Source organism: Rousettus aegyptiacus, unplaced genomic scaffold (genome assembly GCF_014176215.1).
Source record: "Rousettus aegyptiacus isolate mRouAeg1 unplaced genomic scaffold, mRouAeg1.p scaffold_m13_p_11, whole genome shotgun sequence".
NCBI lineage: Eukaryota > Metazoa > Chordata > Mammalia > Chiroptera > Pteropodidae > Rousettus > Rousettus aegyptiacus.
In genome coordinates this window covers 45,722,075-45,738,836 of record NW_023416286.1, presented here as the reverse complement: position 1 = coordinate 45,738,836, position 16,762 = coordinate 45,722,075, and the positions used below count along the sequence as shown (strand labels likewise).

At 34.4% G+C, this 16,762-nt stretch overlaps 1 protein-coding gene across 2 annotated transcripts; it reads right to left on the bottom strand.

Moving 5' to 3' along the window:
* Positions 1 to 965: 965 nt before the first annotated feature.
* On the bottom strand, positions 966 to 16,762 carry FNTA (farnesyltransferase, CAAX box, alpha). Of its 2 annotated transcripts, none has more exons than XM_016127441.2 (9): positions 16,533 to 16,762; positions 14,389 to 14,474; positions 11,936 to 12,050; positions 10,612 to 10,716; positions 7,967 to 8,093; positions 6,407 to 6,555; positions 3,038 to 3,100; positions 1,878 to 2,049; positions 966 to 1,593 (listed from the first exon to the last, which is right to left on the bottom strand). In XM_016127441.2, exons 1-9 carry the CDS (start codon positions 16,727 to 16,729, stop codon positions 1,471 to 1,473), a joined length of 1,137 nt encoding a protein of 378 aa, XP_015982927.1. In that variant the 5' UTR covers positions 16,730 to 16,762; the 3' UTR covers positions 966 to 1,470. The 2 variants fall into 2 exon arrangements, with proteins under 2 accessions (XP_015982927.1, XP_015982928.1); XM_016127442.2 differs by lacking the exon at positions 16,533 to 16,762 and adding an exon at positions 15,348 to 16,373.

The window sequence follows — 16,762 nt, the reverse complement described above, 5'->3', positions numbered from 1 at the left end:
ATTTCTCAGTGTAAATTAGTAAACTGCCATTAGGCTTTTTATTAAACAGTCTCTATGAGCTTTGTTGAGATTCAGCAGCCCTGAATTCAATCAATTTTGACACTGATGAGAGTTACTGAGAGTAAATGTTATCTTATGAAAACTTACCTATACTTTGAAATTGTCTACATAGGGGTGATACTTTGACAATTTCATATATAAAATCAGATTTCTGGAGTCTAAAAACAATAAAAACCGACATGTAAAATGTTAATATACTTTTTCCATGATATACTATAATTATTTTCTGAATTCTTGAGAATATATGACTATTCTACTCTATATAATTTCTTTAGTTGTAGTTTGGTGCTTTGAACACTGAGCAAAAATTCTTTATTGTTAAAGTGAGATTATGTGCAGGTAGAGAATTAGCTTAATACTTCAGCTCCTTCTTGACATGGTTTCTAAATTGCAGAGGCTGGAAAGCTATTAACTACATTTCCCAGATTCCTTTACAGTTAAGTTTAAATGTCATTTAGGTTTTTTCCAATCAGATGTACTACACCGAGCCTTTAATTTGGAGCTGCATTAGTTGGAAGCAGGTGTGCTCCCATGAAATGTGGCAGAGGTGGAGTCTTGGAACTGGTAGCTTCATTTAGCAATTTCCTAATCCCAGCACAGGCAAGAGCAACTTGATGGTCCAGTTCTGTAGTGTGACTTTGGGATGTATTTCTGAAAGAGCAGGCAATTAATTTGTGAACTATGGACATACCTTAAAAAATCCTGTGGGTTTAAACTACCTTTAGTGCATTTTGTTACATGTAGTCAAGAACTGACCAATTCATTTTAATAACATTTCCTTTAATATAATCATGTTACTAGTTACTACAGTTTTATAGCAATATTTTTTCCCTCAATTGCTTTTCTAAGCCGAGACAATGTCCCTCATATATAAATGCCATTAAAAAAATCAAACTACTATGACATTGTTTTAGCATACATCTCTAATTTTATTACAAAACCATTCTTTTGGCATTAGTTGGTTACAGTGATAGCAAGATACTATGTGTGGCATAGCAGCTCTAATCAAACAAATGCATTCCCTGTTTCCTAAACTGAAATTTAAGTTACCTCCTATCTATTACATACAAGTTACCTGCAATCATTAATGCTGCAAATCCTGACGCATATACCCTTTAGGGAGGAGTTGATGCTAAAGAATTAGAGTAAATGTTGGTAAGATTACAAAAGTTCCTTTGTTTCTTCTCCCTCCCCTCGAATTACTTTGCTTTAAAAAATCAAATTACTTAGAGCTAATCTGAATAGCAGCAGCACCCAAGGAACATCACACTTAGTTCTTGTTAAAAAGCAATACCTGTGCAATGCATGTTTTACACCACAGGCAAAGGGAACAATTGCTCTAGTTTTAAACTACTGCATTAGAGTCTTTTAAAAAAATAAAAGCACTCCATCAAGTTCTTCTGGATGGTGTTATTGCTGTACATTTGTTGGTGGGTCACTTTCTGTGCTGTGTTTGCTTTGAAGGGATCTTCCAATATATCTCCAATATTCTTTTCTTATAGTGTCCTTTTCTTTAGCTAGAATTTCACATAACTGAAAATGAAAACCAAAAAGTCGTTAAAGAAAATGTGTAATTCAGTCTCTAGGACAAATGCTTTTGAGCTAATATAGTTTAATTCAGATCATGTTCAAATGACATATACTACTAGGGTCACATACTATGTTCACTAGTGACATGGGTATTGCCTGAAACAGCAGAAATAGCCCTGCACTGGATTCTAACTAACCATGTTGAAAAGGGGCATAAATATTAGTGGCCTTGGGCAGACCCAACTTTGAAATATCAAAACGAAAAACACTGAGTTCCACTGGCTTACCTCTAATGCTTTATTGAGAATGTCCTCCTTGTTGTCACATTGGTTTTCTAGCATATCTTCATAGATATCCACAAGAAAGGCAATTAGGTAGGGGGAACTGTGACTTGGTTGTAAATCAAGTAATTGATTTAACAGATTGGGATATTTGGAAAGACCACGATCCTGCAAAATCCTAAAAAAAAATTATTCTAAATTTTGAGAACAAAAATAGTAGAAAGATCAAGAGAAAATGGTCCCTTTAACGTAAGCAAGAAAAGACTTATTTTGAATGAATGTGGTTGACAATAAAATGAAAAATTTAAATTATATGTGTGTTTTATCATGGATAATTAAGAACTGAGTGAAATTAGTTTAAAAGACTAGTGAAGTTTAAAAGTGATCATTTTTAACTCAAACTGCAACACAAAATTAAAGCAAAAAAATAAACTGTCTTCTTAAAATTAAAAAGGAGAAAAATAAGAGGTATTTGTTTCTTCTTGAGATGGTTTTTTGTCCCTTTAGCTCTCCAGATATTCTAGGGCCCTACCCTGGACACATCTCTGAATGTGACTGGGCTCTGTACTTCATGCTCTTTGGGCCTAGTTTCCTTGGAGACCTCTAAGTCCATCAAAAGCCTGGCTATGTCAAATGAAACCTTGTCAATTTAAGTAGTGAGCTTTGTAACAGATCTCTAGGAGTAAAAACAGAAAGGCTGGCTATGCATCTGTGCAACCTACTTGTAAATAGTCCTGCCTTGCCTTTACTGTATTCCTGAGCTGAACAGAAACTGAGTGTGTATATCCTCTTCTTTGACATAAAGACTACAGGATTCATAAATACAATTATAATTGTATTATTGTTTACTCATGGACTATTCTAAAAACTGCTGGTATGTGCTTGGAAGGTGAAGAGAAGGGTAGAGGGCACTGTTCTTGAGTGTTACCCTAACAGTTACACTTCTGTTCTTAGCAAAAAATAGAAAATTCTTTAGTATACTTTTAGAATCTGATTATGGAACGTACTCCATGATCCATTATGTTAACAGGTTATATATATATATATATATATATATATATATATATATATATATATATATATATATGTATATATGTGTGTATATATATATATATATATATATATATATATATATATAAATAAAACAAGCAAAAACAATCTCTTACCCTTTCAAATAATTCCATGCACTTTCATTATGTGGTACTAGTTTGATCATTTCCAGAGTGTACCTGTAAGAAAAAGACCACCAATAAATATGTGTATAATTTTAAGAGCAGTGCAACCAGAAAGTTTTAATAAGACCGTATAGCACAGCTTGGATACGTGCTTTCACTTCTCTCTCTTAATGGGCTTTGGTACCTCTCTAGGTGAATCCCTCCAGTTGTTAATTCTTATTTACAGTTTCTCCCTACTGTATGTCTGTATCCATTTCTGGTAAAGGACACTTAATTAAAATGAAGGCGGCTCAATTCACAAGACAGTAATTTAATGTGAGAATTCCCTTTTTAGGATTTCTCGCTAAAGGAAATGTCATATAAAACAAGATTTTCCTTCTACTGGTAAAGCAGTCTTGGAGAAAAAGTCTAAAATCTACTTATGCCTGACAAATCCTTAGTCATTGAAAAAGGAGAACTATATAATCCTAGGAGCTACAATAAAAAATATAAACCCAAATGTATATTCCTTATATTCCAAAACAAGATTATGAGTAAACTGTTATGTGACTCCCAGTCAAAATGGACACCCCCTCCCTTTCTCTTCCCCTCAACCAGATTAAATACAATTCAGATCCAATTACGACACATCCCAAGAAAAGCTATGAATAGTCTTCACTATGTACTTGCTCAAATGAGTAAGTCACTGACTAAAGTTTAATAATCTTCACTTTGTTGCAGTGCTGATATAATAGCTTTTTTCCCCACAGAGAGTAGTAATATACTCATTCATCATTATCAAAAGGTTTTTCCAACTACTTTTATATGACCTAATGTTTTAGTTATTTGTTAAACCACGTCCCTGCAGGTCTTAACTAGTCCTTGTAGAAGATTCTTAATTTCATTTTGGCAATACCTAAAAAATTTTATTTACATGTATGCACTAAAGCATTATCCATTTTAATGGTTAAAACATGGCCTTTGATGTGAGACTGCCTGGCCTCAATCCTAGCCCCATCAGTTATTATCTGTGTGCTCTTATGCACATTACAGAACTACTCTGAACCTCAGGTTCTTCATCAGGTATCTTGTAGTGTAGCTATGAGAATTAAATAAGAATTCCTGGCATATAGTAAATGCTTGATAAATGGTAACTATGATTAAGTACTAGTAGATTATGTACTCAAATGGAAAAATGGCCATGATACATTAAATAAAAAAAAGCAATGTGTATAATATGACTGACTAGGTTGTTGTGCATAATGTTTGCAAGGCTTGGAAAGATTCATACTATGTGTAGTTCACTCTAAGAATGGGATCTGAGAAGAGAGAGAATAAGAGATTTCGAGATTTTATACAATTCAGTACAACTCCCCCCCAGCTAGACTGCATTATTTTTATAATGAAAGGGAAAAAACTACAGAAAATAATCGGCTATATCTATCTGTATTCTTAAGAGTTAAAAAAATTTAATTAATAAACTAAATTCTAGATAACTACAGCTACTCTTAGCATTTTAAATATTTCTTTTACATATCTGAAAGGTAAAATAAACCTTAAGTATGGAAGACTCTTGGATTCCTGCCTGATTATTTGTTTCTATTTGGTAATAAAAAATTAGTGGTCTGCCTTTGAAAGCTATGAGAAAAGTTTGCATTTTCCAAACTTTCCACATTCAATTTTTAAATGTTGTATTACTCGTAATGTAGTAAGCTATAGTAAATAAGGAATACACAATATTTTGAAATCCCTAATTATTAATTGGATCAATTCAGTGTAAATAACCTGAAGTACTCTACCTTTTGGCAAGAACGCTATTGAACTTTCTAAAGGATAATGCCTTGCTTTCCATCAGAGCACTATTTTTCTAATCCTCATGACAGAATACCAACTCTAAAAGACAAAAGTAATTAAAAGAGTGCTAGATGATGAGTCTGAATTTTGCCCTAGTATTTAGGTATGATTAAGAATAACAAAATTATTTCAACACGTCCACTGTTATTCTTTACATCAATACTATTCAACAGCTTCCAATGATGATGGAAATGTTCTTTATCTGCACAATCCAGTATGGTAATTGCTAGCCACACAGGGTTAGTGAACACCTAAAATGTGACTAGTGCAACTGAGGAATTTAATTTTTAATTTTGTAGTTTTACTTAATTTAAATTTAAGTAGCCATATATGGCTAGTGACAACCATATTGGACAATACAGCTTTGGAGAGTAGAGCAACAGAAAAAGCATAAGGTATGCTGGAGGAATATGTGGCTACTCCAGAGAGAAGCCCAGAGCAGACAGTTACTCCAGGACACTGGATTATAGACTTTTTTAAAAAATTGAAATCAGCAGACCCCTACATAGAACAGAAGAAAGAGCTAGTGGCCCTGATCCAAGCAGCAGTAAGGCAAAGGAGATGAGGCAGATGCACCATAAAAAATTAGCTTTTTCCAGGGGCTGTTAAAATAACTTTTGTAATTAAAATTATGACTATGGTCTCATGAGGCTATAAAAACAATAAACATGTTCAAATTTAAAACAGAGACAAAAAAGACTAAGTCAGAAAAGGGTGGCTATTAATATTTATGGATATACCATAGAAATTCACGCCAAGTCAGAAATTTCTAGCTCTTGTAACAGCTTTATGTATGCTAGACAAATAGTTTTCACTGGGGATGAATACCCCCTCCCCCCATGACATTTGGCAGTGTCTGGGTCATTTTTTGTCACAACTCACAACTGGGAAGAGGGAGTTACTACTAATATACAGATGTTCCCTGACTTACAATGGGGTTATGTCCTGATAAACCCATCATAAGCTAAAAATACTGTTAAGTCAAAAATGCATTTAACACACCCAATCTATAGAACATAGCTTAGCCTAGTGAGTTTCTACCGAATGTTGATCACTTTTAGAACATCTTAAAGTCAAAAAAATCTTAAGTTGAACCATCATTAGGTCAGGGACAGTCTATATAGGGCATAAAGGCCAGGAATGCTGCTAAACATCGTACAATGCACAAGACTTATCTGGCTCCAAACCCTGGACTAGAGAGAGTAAAATGGCATCCGGGGACTATTATCTAAAATGCAATGAAATTTAATGAGATAGTTTGGAAACAAAGTTTCCTAGACACTATAAAGTCTGATTTCTTCTCAATCTGTAGTAGCAACGAGATTTCAAAAAAGTTAAGACATTACAAAGTAGAGGTACATTATTTGTAAATTTTTCATTACAGATTTCATGTAAGTATTCTGTCCTACTAGTTCCACAAGGGTAGGATTGGGAGCAGTCTTAAGAGCTGTACCCCCAAGGCCTAGGATATATGGTAGGCACACAAATACTCTTTTAATGAGCGAACAAGTGAAGGAGATTACTAACTGGACTTCTCTCTCCAATATAGCACGATCACTATAGCCAGTGGTGTTGGAAATTACAAAGTATCTTTGGTTCCAGACAGAGTTATTTCTCACATCCTCTTTAAGAAGTTGGTCTACATACTGCAGCTCATTATCCCAAAGTTTAAATTCCTGGAAGAAAATAAATAATAAAATATCCAATTAGAAATGTCCTATTATTATAAATAATAAAAATAAATAAATCAAAATTCAGCAAAGCTAAGTTGGTGGAACTGAAGATATGGGACTCAGCACATATCTGGAGGCAAGTGATAGTTGTAGGTTAAGAAAATGGAGGGGAAAAGAAAAGTAATCAAAGACAAAGGAATGGTTATGAGGAAGGAAAAAATTTAGAAAGAGAGAGCAGCCAAAGTGGCCTATAATTCAGTACCATCTTCTTGAGAACAATTTAGATACCAAGAGGCATGTTTATACTATTTGACTCAGGAATTGTTCTAAAGAACAAAATCAAAAGCGAAAAAGGGTATGTCTAACTAAATGTTTATATATTATTTATGGTGAAAATTTAGAAGGGAAAAAACAAACTCAATAATAAGAAAATGATTAATTTTAGTATATTAATTTGATGTGATTTGATATAACATTAAATAAAAGGGAAATATTTAAAATGCACACATGACAAAAATTACATTAAAATACATGTAGAAAAATATACACAATTAGATTTAGACATAAATTTTTACATTATAAGCTGTTTAAAAAAATTATGGGGCAAAGAGAAGCAATAAAAATTTGAAACAAGAGTACAATGATCAAAACTTACAAATGCTGCAAAAGTTAGGGACATTAACTATGAAAAAGCGAATGAAGTTATATTTATTTGATAATAGCAAAAAAGTAGAATTTCATAAAATATAAAAATACTGACTACCTTTAGAAAACATATCCCTTTAGTCAAAGTTAGAAAAGTTTAAAATTTTAAGTAAAAAAAATTTTGGTGAAATATTCTTGGTATAATGAATAGTGCATAAAGTAGCAATCACTGGGAAAAATTCACAGGAAAGAACACGAGAATTGTTTGCTAGAATAAATAAAATGTCCAGAGTGGGAATTATAACTATTCTCTTCCTTTCAGGATTTAGATTAAAATTTTAACCAGTGGGTAGAAATAAAATATATAATAGTTACTGTAAAACGAAATTCCAAAGATTATGTATGTAAAAACCTTAGTGTGTACAATTCCCTTGTTAATTAAAATAACAGAGCTGATTAAAAATTACAATTACTTTTTCTATTCATTTGCTAGCAAATGATGCGAATTTGATCTAAAAAAAATATTAAGTTACTATTATTCTTCCTTAATATGAAGCTACTCACCAATATATCTCAAGAGATTATAAAGGTTAAGTAACATGAAGGATGTCAGGTTTTAAGTAGGTATCTTAATAACTATACATATTGTGTGTAATGATATATATGTATGTTTCAGTTTAGAAGTATACTTATGATTTAATGGTTATTTTAATTATTTAATTTAGTTAAATCATAAAAATCTAAAAAAGCACTGTAAGAAGGGCAATACCTGAATAACCCACTGTCGATGTTGCCAGGCATGGTAATTCTTTGCGTCCTGATTAAGAATATCAGCAATAAACTCAAGCTCCTGAGATGGATCTTTAAGCCATTCCACTAATACTCGCCTATGATGCCTAAAGCCAAGAGAAGAAGGGAGAAAGAAGTTTTGTGTTAATTTATCTGAACATTAAAGCTGCATACACTGTGCTAGGTAATGTGGAGGGACACTTAAGAAACAAAACTTCATCTCTAATTCTCAAAACTCTACTGGAGAGAAAAGTTAACACAAAAGAAACACTAAGAGAAAAAATTTCAGAACCTAAAACAGTGATTTGGGTGTAAAATGAAATCAAATAGTTTAGGACTTAAAGGTTTATCTCAAGCTAAATCTGAAGTAATCTTTTGACAACCACAAAATTCTGTCAAAGAATTCTGAAACATTCCCAGACAGCATAGTGAGACTATAGAAAATGTAATATCATTTTATCAAATATTAGAAGCTCCTCTGGTTATAAATAGGTTGTTAGTTTTCTTTAAGTCCACAGTGTCACCATATAAACAATTGCTTGTTCCACTAGTTTATGGGCAGAATTGAATTCAGTTCTACCCTGGCAAGTAGCTATGACAAGTTGCAAGTTTGTCCAAAGAAAAGTTTTCCACTGTGGAAAAACAAAGCAAAACAAAAACATACTCCTGACTAGCTGCCCGCTATGTCTTCTTTTCTCAACAGCCTAGCCTCATTTCCCATGTATGACTCAACCCACTTTTTTTTTCCTACCATTTCACTCCTGCCCACCCAGTCACCCACCCTACCTATGGTGGGATTGTTCATGCCAAGATCACTCAGTAACACCCAGCTAATTAACAAACCCACTGGTCATCTTTTAGTCCTTACTTTCCTTGACCTTTTAAAAGTAGTGGATATTGTCATCCACTCCTTCTTCAAACTCTCTCTTCTCTTGGTTGCTGTGGCTACACTAACTTTTCATTTCCTTTCTTGGTCATCCTGGAACACTTCTCTGACTCTTAATAATGATGTTCACCTGTATTGTCTTCAACCTTCTCCTCTAATTCTCCCTGAGCATCCTCACCCACAGCTATGACTTCAACTCCAGATGAGCATTTTTCAACCACATACTGGACAGCTTTACATAGGTTTTCCATAAGCACATCAAATTCCATTTGTCCAATACTGAATCCATACTTCTTTCCCAGGACTGTGCTGTTTTGTCTCCCAAATTCCCCAAGCAGTTGGCACCACCATTCACCCAGTGGTCAAGCCAAATATACAGACATCATTCTTCGCTATCATTCCTCCTATCAATTAAACTTTGAAGCCTATTGCTTCTGACTCCAAAACCTCTCTCAAATTCATCCTTATCTTTCCCATATCCCCCACCACACTGTCTCTTAGCCTACACCATTGCAATGGCCTACCAGGGCTGTGAACCTATTCCATTTGGGCAGCACCCTACCTGCAGGATAAATCTTCCGAGACACAAATCTAATCATGTTACTTCCTTAATTAAAATCTCAATAGCTTTCCACTGTTACTAAGGTCAAGTCCACATCCCTTATCAATGTTCATAAGGCCCTTTATGATCATATCTCATGACTCTCCAAATATACCTTAATCACATGAAATTATATGCAATTCCCTGAGTGCATCATGTTCTTTCTTTCATGCCTCTCCCCAGAATATTTTGCCTCAAAGGTCTTTCCTCTCAGAAATCAGCCTTAAATCTAAGGTATAAAAAGATAAGGTAGTGCGTGTGTTGGTCATTATATTGGGAAAAAATAAAATGGTGTTAATCCTGCATTACGAGCAGGCAGGCAGTGGCACAGAAAGTGGAGACAGCTCTTGATGATACACTGCATGCTGCTTCTACTTCCTTCACCACCACCACCATCTCCTTGTCCTCTGTCACCACTATAACCACCAGCACCATGACATTACAACCACAAGCTCCTCCTCCTCTTCCTCCTCCACCACAGTAACAGCAGCCACAGTAGCTCCCATTCATGGGGTGCTAACTATATCCTGGGTACTGTTGAAATTCTTTATTTTTTGTCCTCTTGCTCCAGAACTTCTCTCATTTTTTTTTCCCATTGTGGAATTATCCATTCTCTTGTCTGTGTTAACTTAGGGGCTTACTTTCTACAATGAATATACTCTATGAAAAACTCTATCATTATGCTTTTCACACTATACTATAAATAACTGGTTTTATTATTTGCTTTCCCTTTTAGACTTGTCTGGTTCATCTTTGTATCTCCAGCATCGATATAAAAATTTTGAATAAATAAATAAAAGATCAAATACCAAAAAGTCCATTTATAACATACTGAACAGAAAACATTTTTTCAGATTTTTTACTCAAATTTTTTTCTGACTCTAGCAGTATTACATGCTAATGTCAAAATTTTAAATAATCATAGTAGCAAACTTGTGACTGTTAATTATGGGTCAGGCACCATTTTAAGCACTTAACAGAAAATCTCCTCCTAACAACTCTAAGAGACAGGTAACATTAGCTCTAATGCAAAGTACTAAAACTAAAAAGAAACAAAGAAATAATTCCCTATATTCTCATCATCCACTGGCAGGTACTATTAGCATAATGACATGTTTCCTCTCTATTTTCATCTTACCAAACTTGATAGTTTTTGGGCTGTTCTTCAATTATTGCAGTGATGTAGTTCATTTCCTCATGCAGATCCTTTTGAAGTGACTTTAAGAGAACTCTTCGAAAATGCCTACAGCAAACATCAAGCATTCAAACTCTCATTACTGCATATAAAATGTCTACCAATAGTATCAAATAAAGCAAAACAACATAATTAGACATAGTTTTGAGTGTGTATGTGGTTGTCCAAACTCATATGACTATTTGGTGATTGGAAGAAGCAAGCATTTAAAAAAAAATTTTATTCCCATTCCCCAATCCTTCCCTTTTGGCAACCATCATTTTGTTTTCTATATTTATGGATTTATTTCTGTTTTGTTTATTCATTTGTTTTTTGAGATTCCACATATAAGTGAAATCATATAGTATCTGTCTTTCTCTGACTTATTTCACTTAGCATAATGCCCTCTACATACATCCATGTTGCCAGAGATGAAAAGATTTCATTCTTTTTTATTGCTGAGTGATATTCCAATAATGCACACATACGCATGTACACACACACACCACATCTTCTTTATCCATTCATCTATTGACGGACATCTAGGTTGCTTTCATATCCTGCCTATTACTTGTAATTCTGCAATGAACATAGGGATGAATATACCATTTCAATTTAGTGTTTTTATTTTCTTCAAATAAATACCCCGAAGTGGGACTGCTGGATCTATTTTTAATTTTTTGAGGAATCTCAATTCTGTTTGCTATAAGAATCAAGCATTTTGAAGTAAAACCAGTGAATGGCAACAAATGTGAGCTAGAAGACAAGACACCCAACTAATGATTATTTTCAGGCAATACTCTGGTTACCTGTGAGAATGAAAGGCATCTCTTTCCCTATATGGCATACGTGAGAATGAAAGGCATCTCTTTCCCTATATGGTACAGCCTGTTCATTTAAATAATTATTTACATTATCACATATTTTACTTTTCAAACCACCACAAAAATGCTACTTATAAATAAAACAAGTGTAGTGGAGAGTGAATTCTGTATCTTTCATAGATGGAATAATATCTAAAATGAAAAAATACCACATAAGCATATTATTTAGAATATATAGGTTAATTCAAGAAAAAAAAACTAAGAGTTACTTCCTCTGGGGAGTGGGACTCTGATGGTAAGACAGAATGAGGCAGAGATTGTTATTTTTCAGTCAGTCTCTGACTTCTAAACTCATATGTAAATTATTTTGATAAAAATTAAAGTTCAGTTAAGAAAAAGAAAAGCCATCTAAACTAAAACATGAGACATTTAAAGAACGAATAGCAATAATGTGTATTACTTACCACACTGTATAATTGGCAGCATTTAACTCAATAGCATCTCTTGTTAGTTTAAAGGCGCGTTCACTTCTTTCATCACGCTGCAGAACGGCCCGGAAATAATCATAAACATCTCTAACTAAAAATGAAGCACAAAACTGCATTAGGACTATTTTTCTTGTTTAAAACTATATAACATAATGTTTAAACCATTATATACTGTCATAACTTACGAGAAAAGATATTTTACTGCATTATTTAGAATAAGCAAAAGTCAAATGACTGTGTGAATGCCACCCTGATAATGCTTTAGCTTCACAGCCACAGTTTCTAAAAACTTGTGTCTTTTTTCACTCAGCCTTGTTTGTGAGTTCTGTCCATGTTATAACAGATCTGGATCCTCTTAATGGTTATACAGTTGAATATATTTTATTTACCCATTCTCCAAAGCATGGATATAAAGGAAACAGAGGTACGGACAGGTTAAAAATTAAATAACTTGTTTAAGATTATGGTACCAGCAAAACGTACTTAGAATTTGAACCAGGTGGTCTGCCTTTGAAGTCTGAGCTCTTAAGCTCCTAGTACATGTCTTCTGATGTCATATGCCAGAGTGAACCCAGAATGTATCACAGAAGTGACAATTTAAGGTTGTAAGATACAGGCATTTTCCAGCTTTACATATGAGCATTTCTCTGTTTTCCAAAGTGGCTAAACATATGAAAACTACCATCTGAAATATATGTATATGTTCATATGTCCTGATACCTAATATAGAATTTTATCTTCTATTTAATTCATGGGTAGAAAATGGCATTCCCATTTTAATTTGCATAGCTCTCATTCTTAATAATGAATTTTTCCCCTATTTAATGGCCAATGGAATTTTCTCTGTGAACTGCTAGTTCATACCCTTTGTTCAGTTTTTGATTAGTCTGTTTCCTTAAACTTTTGTGGGAATTCCTTATAAAGCTCTAAATATCAGTCCTGTTTTGCATGGTATATCTTTTCACATATTTCTACTTGCCTTTTAATTTGTTCATGGTGTCTTCTGTTTTACAAATTTCAAATTTTGATATATTCACCTATCAATTTTTGATCAGTAGGTCATATTTCTCTATCATTTCCTTTGTGGCTTCTTATCATGATATATGTAAGCGTTTAATACGCTGTTTTTTACCCTGCAAAAAAAGTTCTTATCTTTAACCCCAAAATAAATGTATGATTGTATCAGTTTTCTCTAACATCTTTTGTTATAGGTACTGTATGAATCTGAAATAAATTGTAGTTTTCATTTCTCTGATCACTAGTGATTTTACCATCCCTTCATAGATATTTCTATTTCTTCTAGCGAATTATATCTTCACATATAACATCTCTCACAATGTGGAAGTTTTGCATTTTTATGCAGTTATACCTTCTGATCTTTTCCTTAATTCTGAGTTTTATATCTTGCCTACTAATACCTTCTCTTCACCCCAAAAATGAAAGATTATTCCCTAATATTTGCTCCTAGTATGTTTATAATTTTAGAACTTTAATTCTTCTGTGATTTATTTTCATGTAAGATACGAGATAGGGATATAATTTTGCTTATATCCAAATGCATAGCCAACTGTTACAAAACCGTTATTTGATTAATGCATGTTTTTAATATAGGTATGAGATGTACTTTTAATCAAATATTAAGTTCCCATTTATATTGATGAGGTATTTTTAGGTACCTTATTAATCTATTTATTTCTACAACAGTTTCACATGTCAATTATTTTTAGTAGCATATTTTCATATTTGGTAAGGCAAACCCTCACACCACTATTCCTCCTCTTCAAACATTTCTTGGCATTACTTCATAACTGGAAAAAACAATAAACGCCTTTTGTAACAAAGGAATGATCTTGGACAACAAAGCCTTAATTGAAAGATATATATACATGCACACACATAAAACCGCAAAACTACATTTCATTTTATTCATTTCTTTCCTAAAAGAACAATTATCATTTGCATGATCTTCAATTTACAAAGCATTTTCACATTCATTATGAAAGAATGATACTTCGTCACAGAAAATAATCCACTCATTTTAATACCAGTAAATGTATTCCAACTGAGCCTAACACTTCATTGCCAAAATATATTTCAATAGTCTCATGTTTCAGTAACCAAGGTTTTCTAAATAAAACAGTAGCTCATTTGTTTTTATCTTACATGCATATTAGTGAATAAAAAGCACAATCATGTAATAGTTATTATGTATTATAACATTCACTGCTTATATTTAGAATATGTCCACTCTGTACAAAATAAAATTTTTCATCATAAAAATTACAAAAGAACACTGATGTTAGCTTATCGTAAGTCATTTAGATCTTTATTAGACAAAAATCTATCATCTACTTGGCCATATAGTTGTGAATTTAAACTCTGCTACTAAGTTTGACTTACAGATCTTTTCCTAATAAAAATAAACTTACATTTTTCACTATAAATGATCTGGACCACTGGATTGGGGCCATCGTTCTGTGGCACTGGATCTATATCAGCCCATTCTGCTCTGTCCCTGAAATATATATCTTTTTTCAGTGATTATAGTCAAACATATAAGAAAAGGAACTCTAGTGCTTTTAAAAATGGCAACAATTACACTTACATTAATACTAGTAGCTTAGAAATATCTTAATATAACCATAGCTTATAGTCTTCATGACCAAGTTTTATAACCTGCTTTACATATTAAACTTTAAAATAAAAATAATATGAATACTCTTCTAATTAAGTTAATAAATTTTCAAATTTAAAGTTTTTACATAAGTGGAAAAATATGTTTCTGCATCATGTGCATAACAGTTTTAAACTAGAACTCAATTTAATTCATTGGTCTAATATGACTCTGGAGTCATCAGCATTTTAAAAAATTTGAATAACAATTTACTAGCAACTGACATTTTAAAATCAAAGTAAACAATTTACCGTATACTCAAAAGTGGTCTAAGTGATCATTAGAGAACAGGTTCTGGAATCTGACAACCATCTGAGTTGAAATATTGGCTCTACCACTTACTAGCTGTGTGACTTTGAAAAAGTTACTTAACCTCTCTGGGCCTCAGTTTCTTCATTTATAAAATGGAATTGATAATATTACCAACCAACCTTAGAAGGCTGTTTGGAGGATTAAGCGAGATAACATGTCAAGCACTTAAAAAGTGCATAATAATAGTAAGCATACAGTATACATTAACTACATAATATTATTATGCTTAAATATTTATATGCTACATATTATAAATACATGATAAATGCACATAGTATGCATTCAATGACTACTCTCTTTATCAATGCTAAAATAACATTACAGTGGCGACAACGGGTACCTACAGACATTTCTGTGTGAACTGCCCTGTGTGACCAAATTTGTTTGAACTACTTTACTTACATTCTTTTCCTTTCACCAATTTTTTAGTTCTCTATACTGATCAGCTACTGACAGCAAAGATTCTGTGGCATCCAGATAATCCTGAAATTATATCCACTACATAAGGAGAAACACAAGGGAAAAAATTACCTGAGATGTGAGACCTAGTGCCTGGGAAAGTGGCATGAGAAAGGTAAGGCTGTCATTTAGCCACTGGGAAATCAGACATAGCCAAATGAATAAGCTGAGTATTTCGCAATTCAGAGGGTTATGGGGCCACCCCAACCAATTTAAAACATTAATTCCAATAACAAAATCTGGATTGTGACTTTCACTTATCCATAAAAACAAAGCAAATAAGCCATCTAATGGGTTACCTAGAACTACAGGAGGAAAAATAAGACAAAAGAAAAATAAGACCTAAGGACTTCTCACTTGTTTCTCTGCAGGTTCATTTGGAGCTAGGGAACCAGCATTAGTATAAGAAAGTAAAGAACTGATGAGGGACTAAGGCTAGATGTTGGCAAAGAAAGGCAAGAAAATTACATTAGTACCCAACAACTGCCTACTTGTATTATGTACGAGGTGATGTTGGGATGTATACGAAAGTTTAAGGAACAAATAAATATCTTTTCATCCTTAAAGCCTAGGTAGGTGTCCGGCTGATGCTAGGCGCTAAAATGTTGAATGACAATGTCCCAGATCTAAAGATCTTATACTAGCTCATTCCGTTTCAGCAGAACCGTGAGAAACTCTTACACCTTATTTTTAAAGTGAGCAAATCTGGACCTTATTTAAATCATCATTTCCTGCACCCTATGCACCCAAACCCTTCCGCATTCAGTCAGGCTATCAGGCTATCTTTGTTGGGAGCATGGAAGAGAGCGGGAGATTTCTTAAATTCCTGAATCACGACACCTAAACAGCCTAAGAGTGCTGTCCAGTATCCTGTAGTTTCTACGCTGCTTGGTGTCCAGCCGCTTCCCTGATTCTCAGTGACAGCGCTGGCTCCGGGGAAGCAGTAACCCCTACAGGAGCGCAAGGGCTGCGGGCGGGCCCTGACCCCGCCGAGCGCGCCCCCGGCCGGCCGGACAGCGAGGCCGCGGAAACTTCGGTCAGACACGCTGACCCGGAACCGCTACCCAAGTGAAGCCCCCGCCTCCGAGGGAAGGGCCTCCGACTCAGAGGCCCCGCTGTGGGCGTTACCTGTACAGGACATAGGTGGGTGAGTCCAGGCTCAGGAACCCGTCGTCCATAGGGGACGCCACCGCTTCTCCCGCCTCGGCCGCCATCACTTCTTCCTGCTGCTGGGGTGGCGGGGTGTGCGGCTGGGGCGGTGGCGGCTCGGGCTGACCAGGCTCGCTGCCCTGCGCAGCCTCTCCGACACCCTCGGTGGCCGCCATCTCGCCTCGGTCAACAGCGGAGTTGGCGGCAGA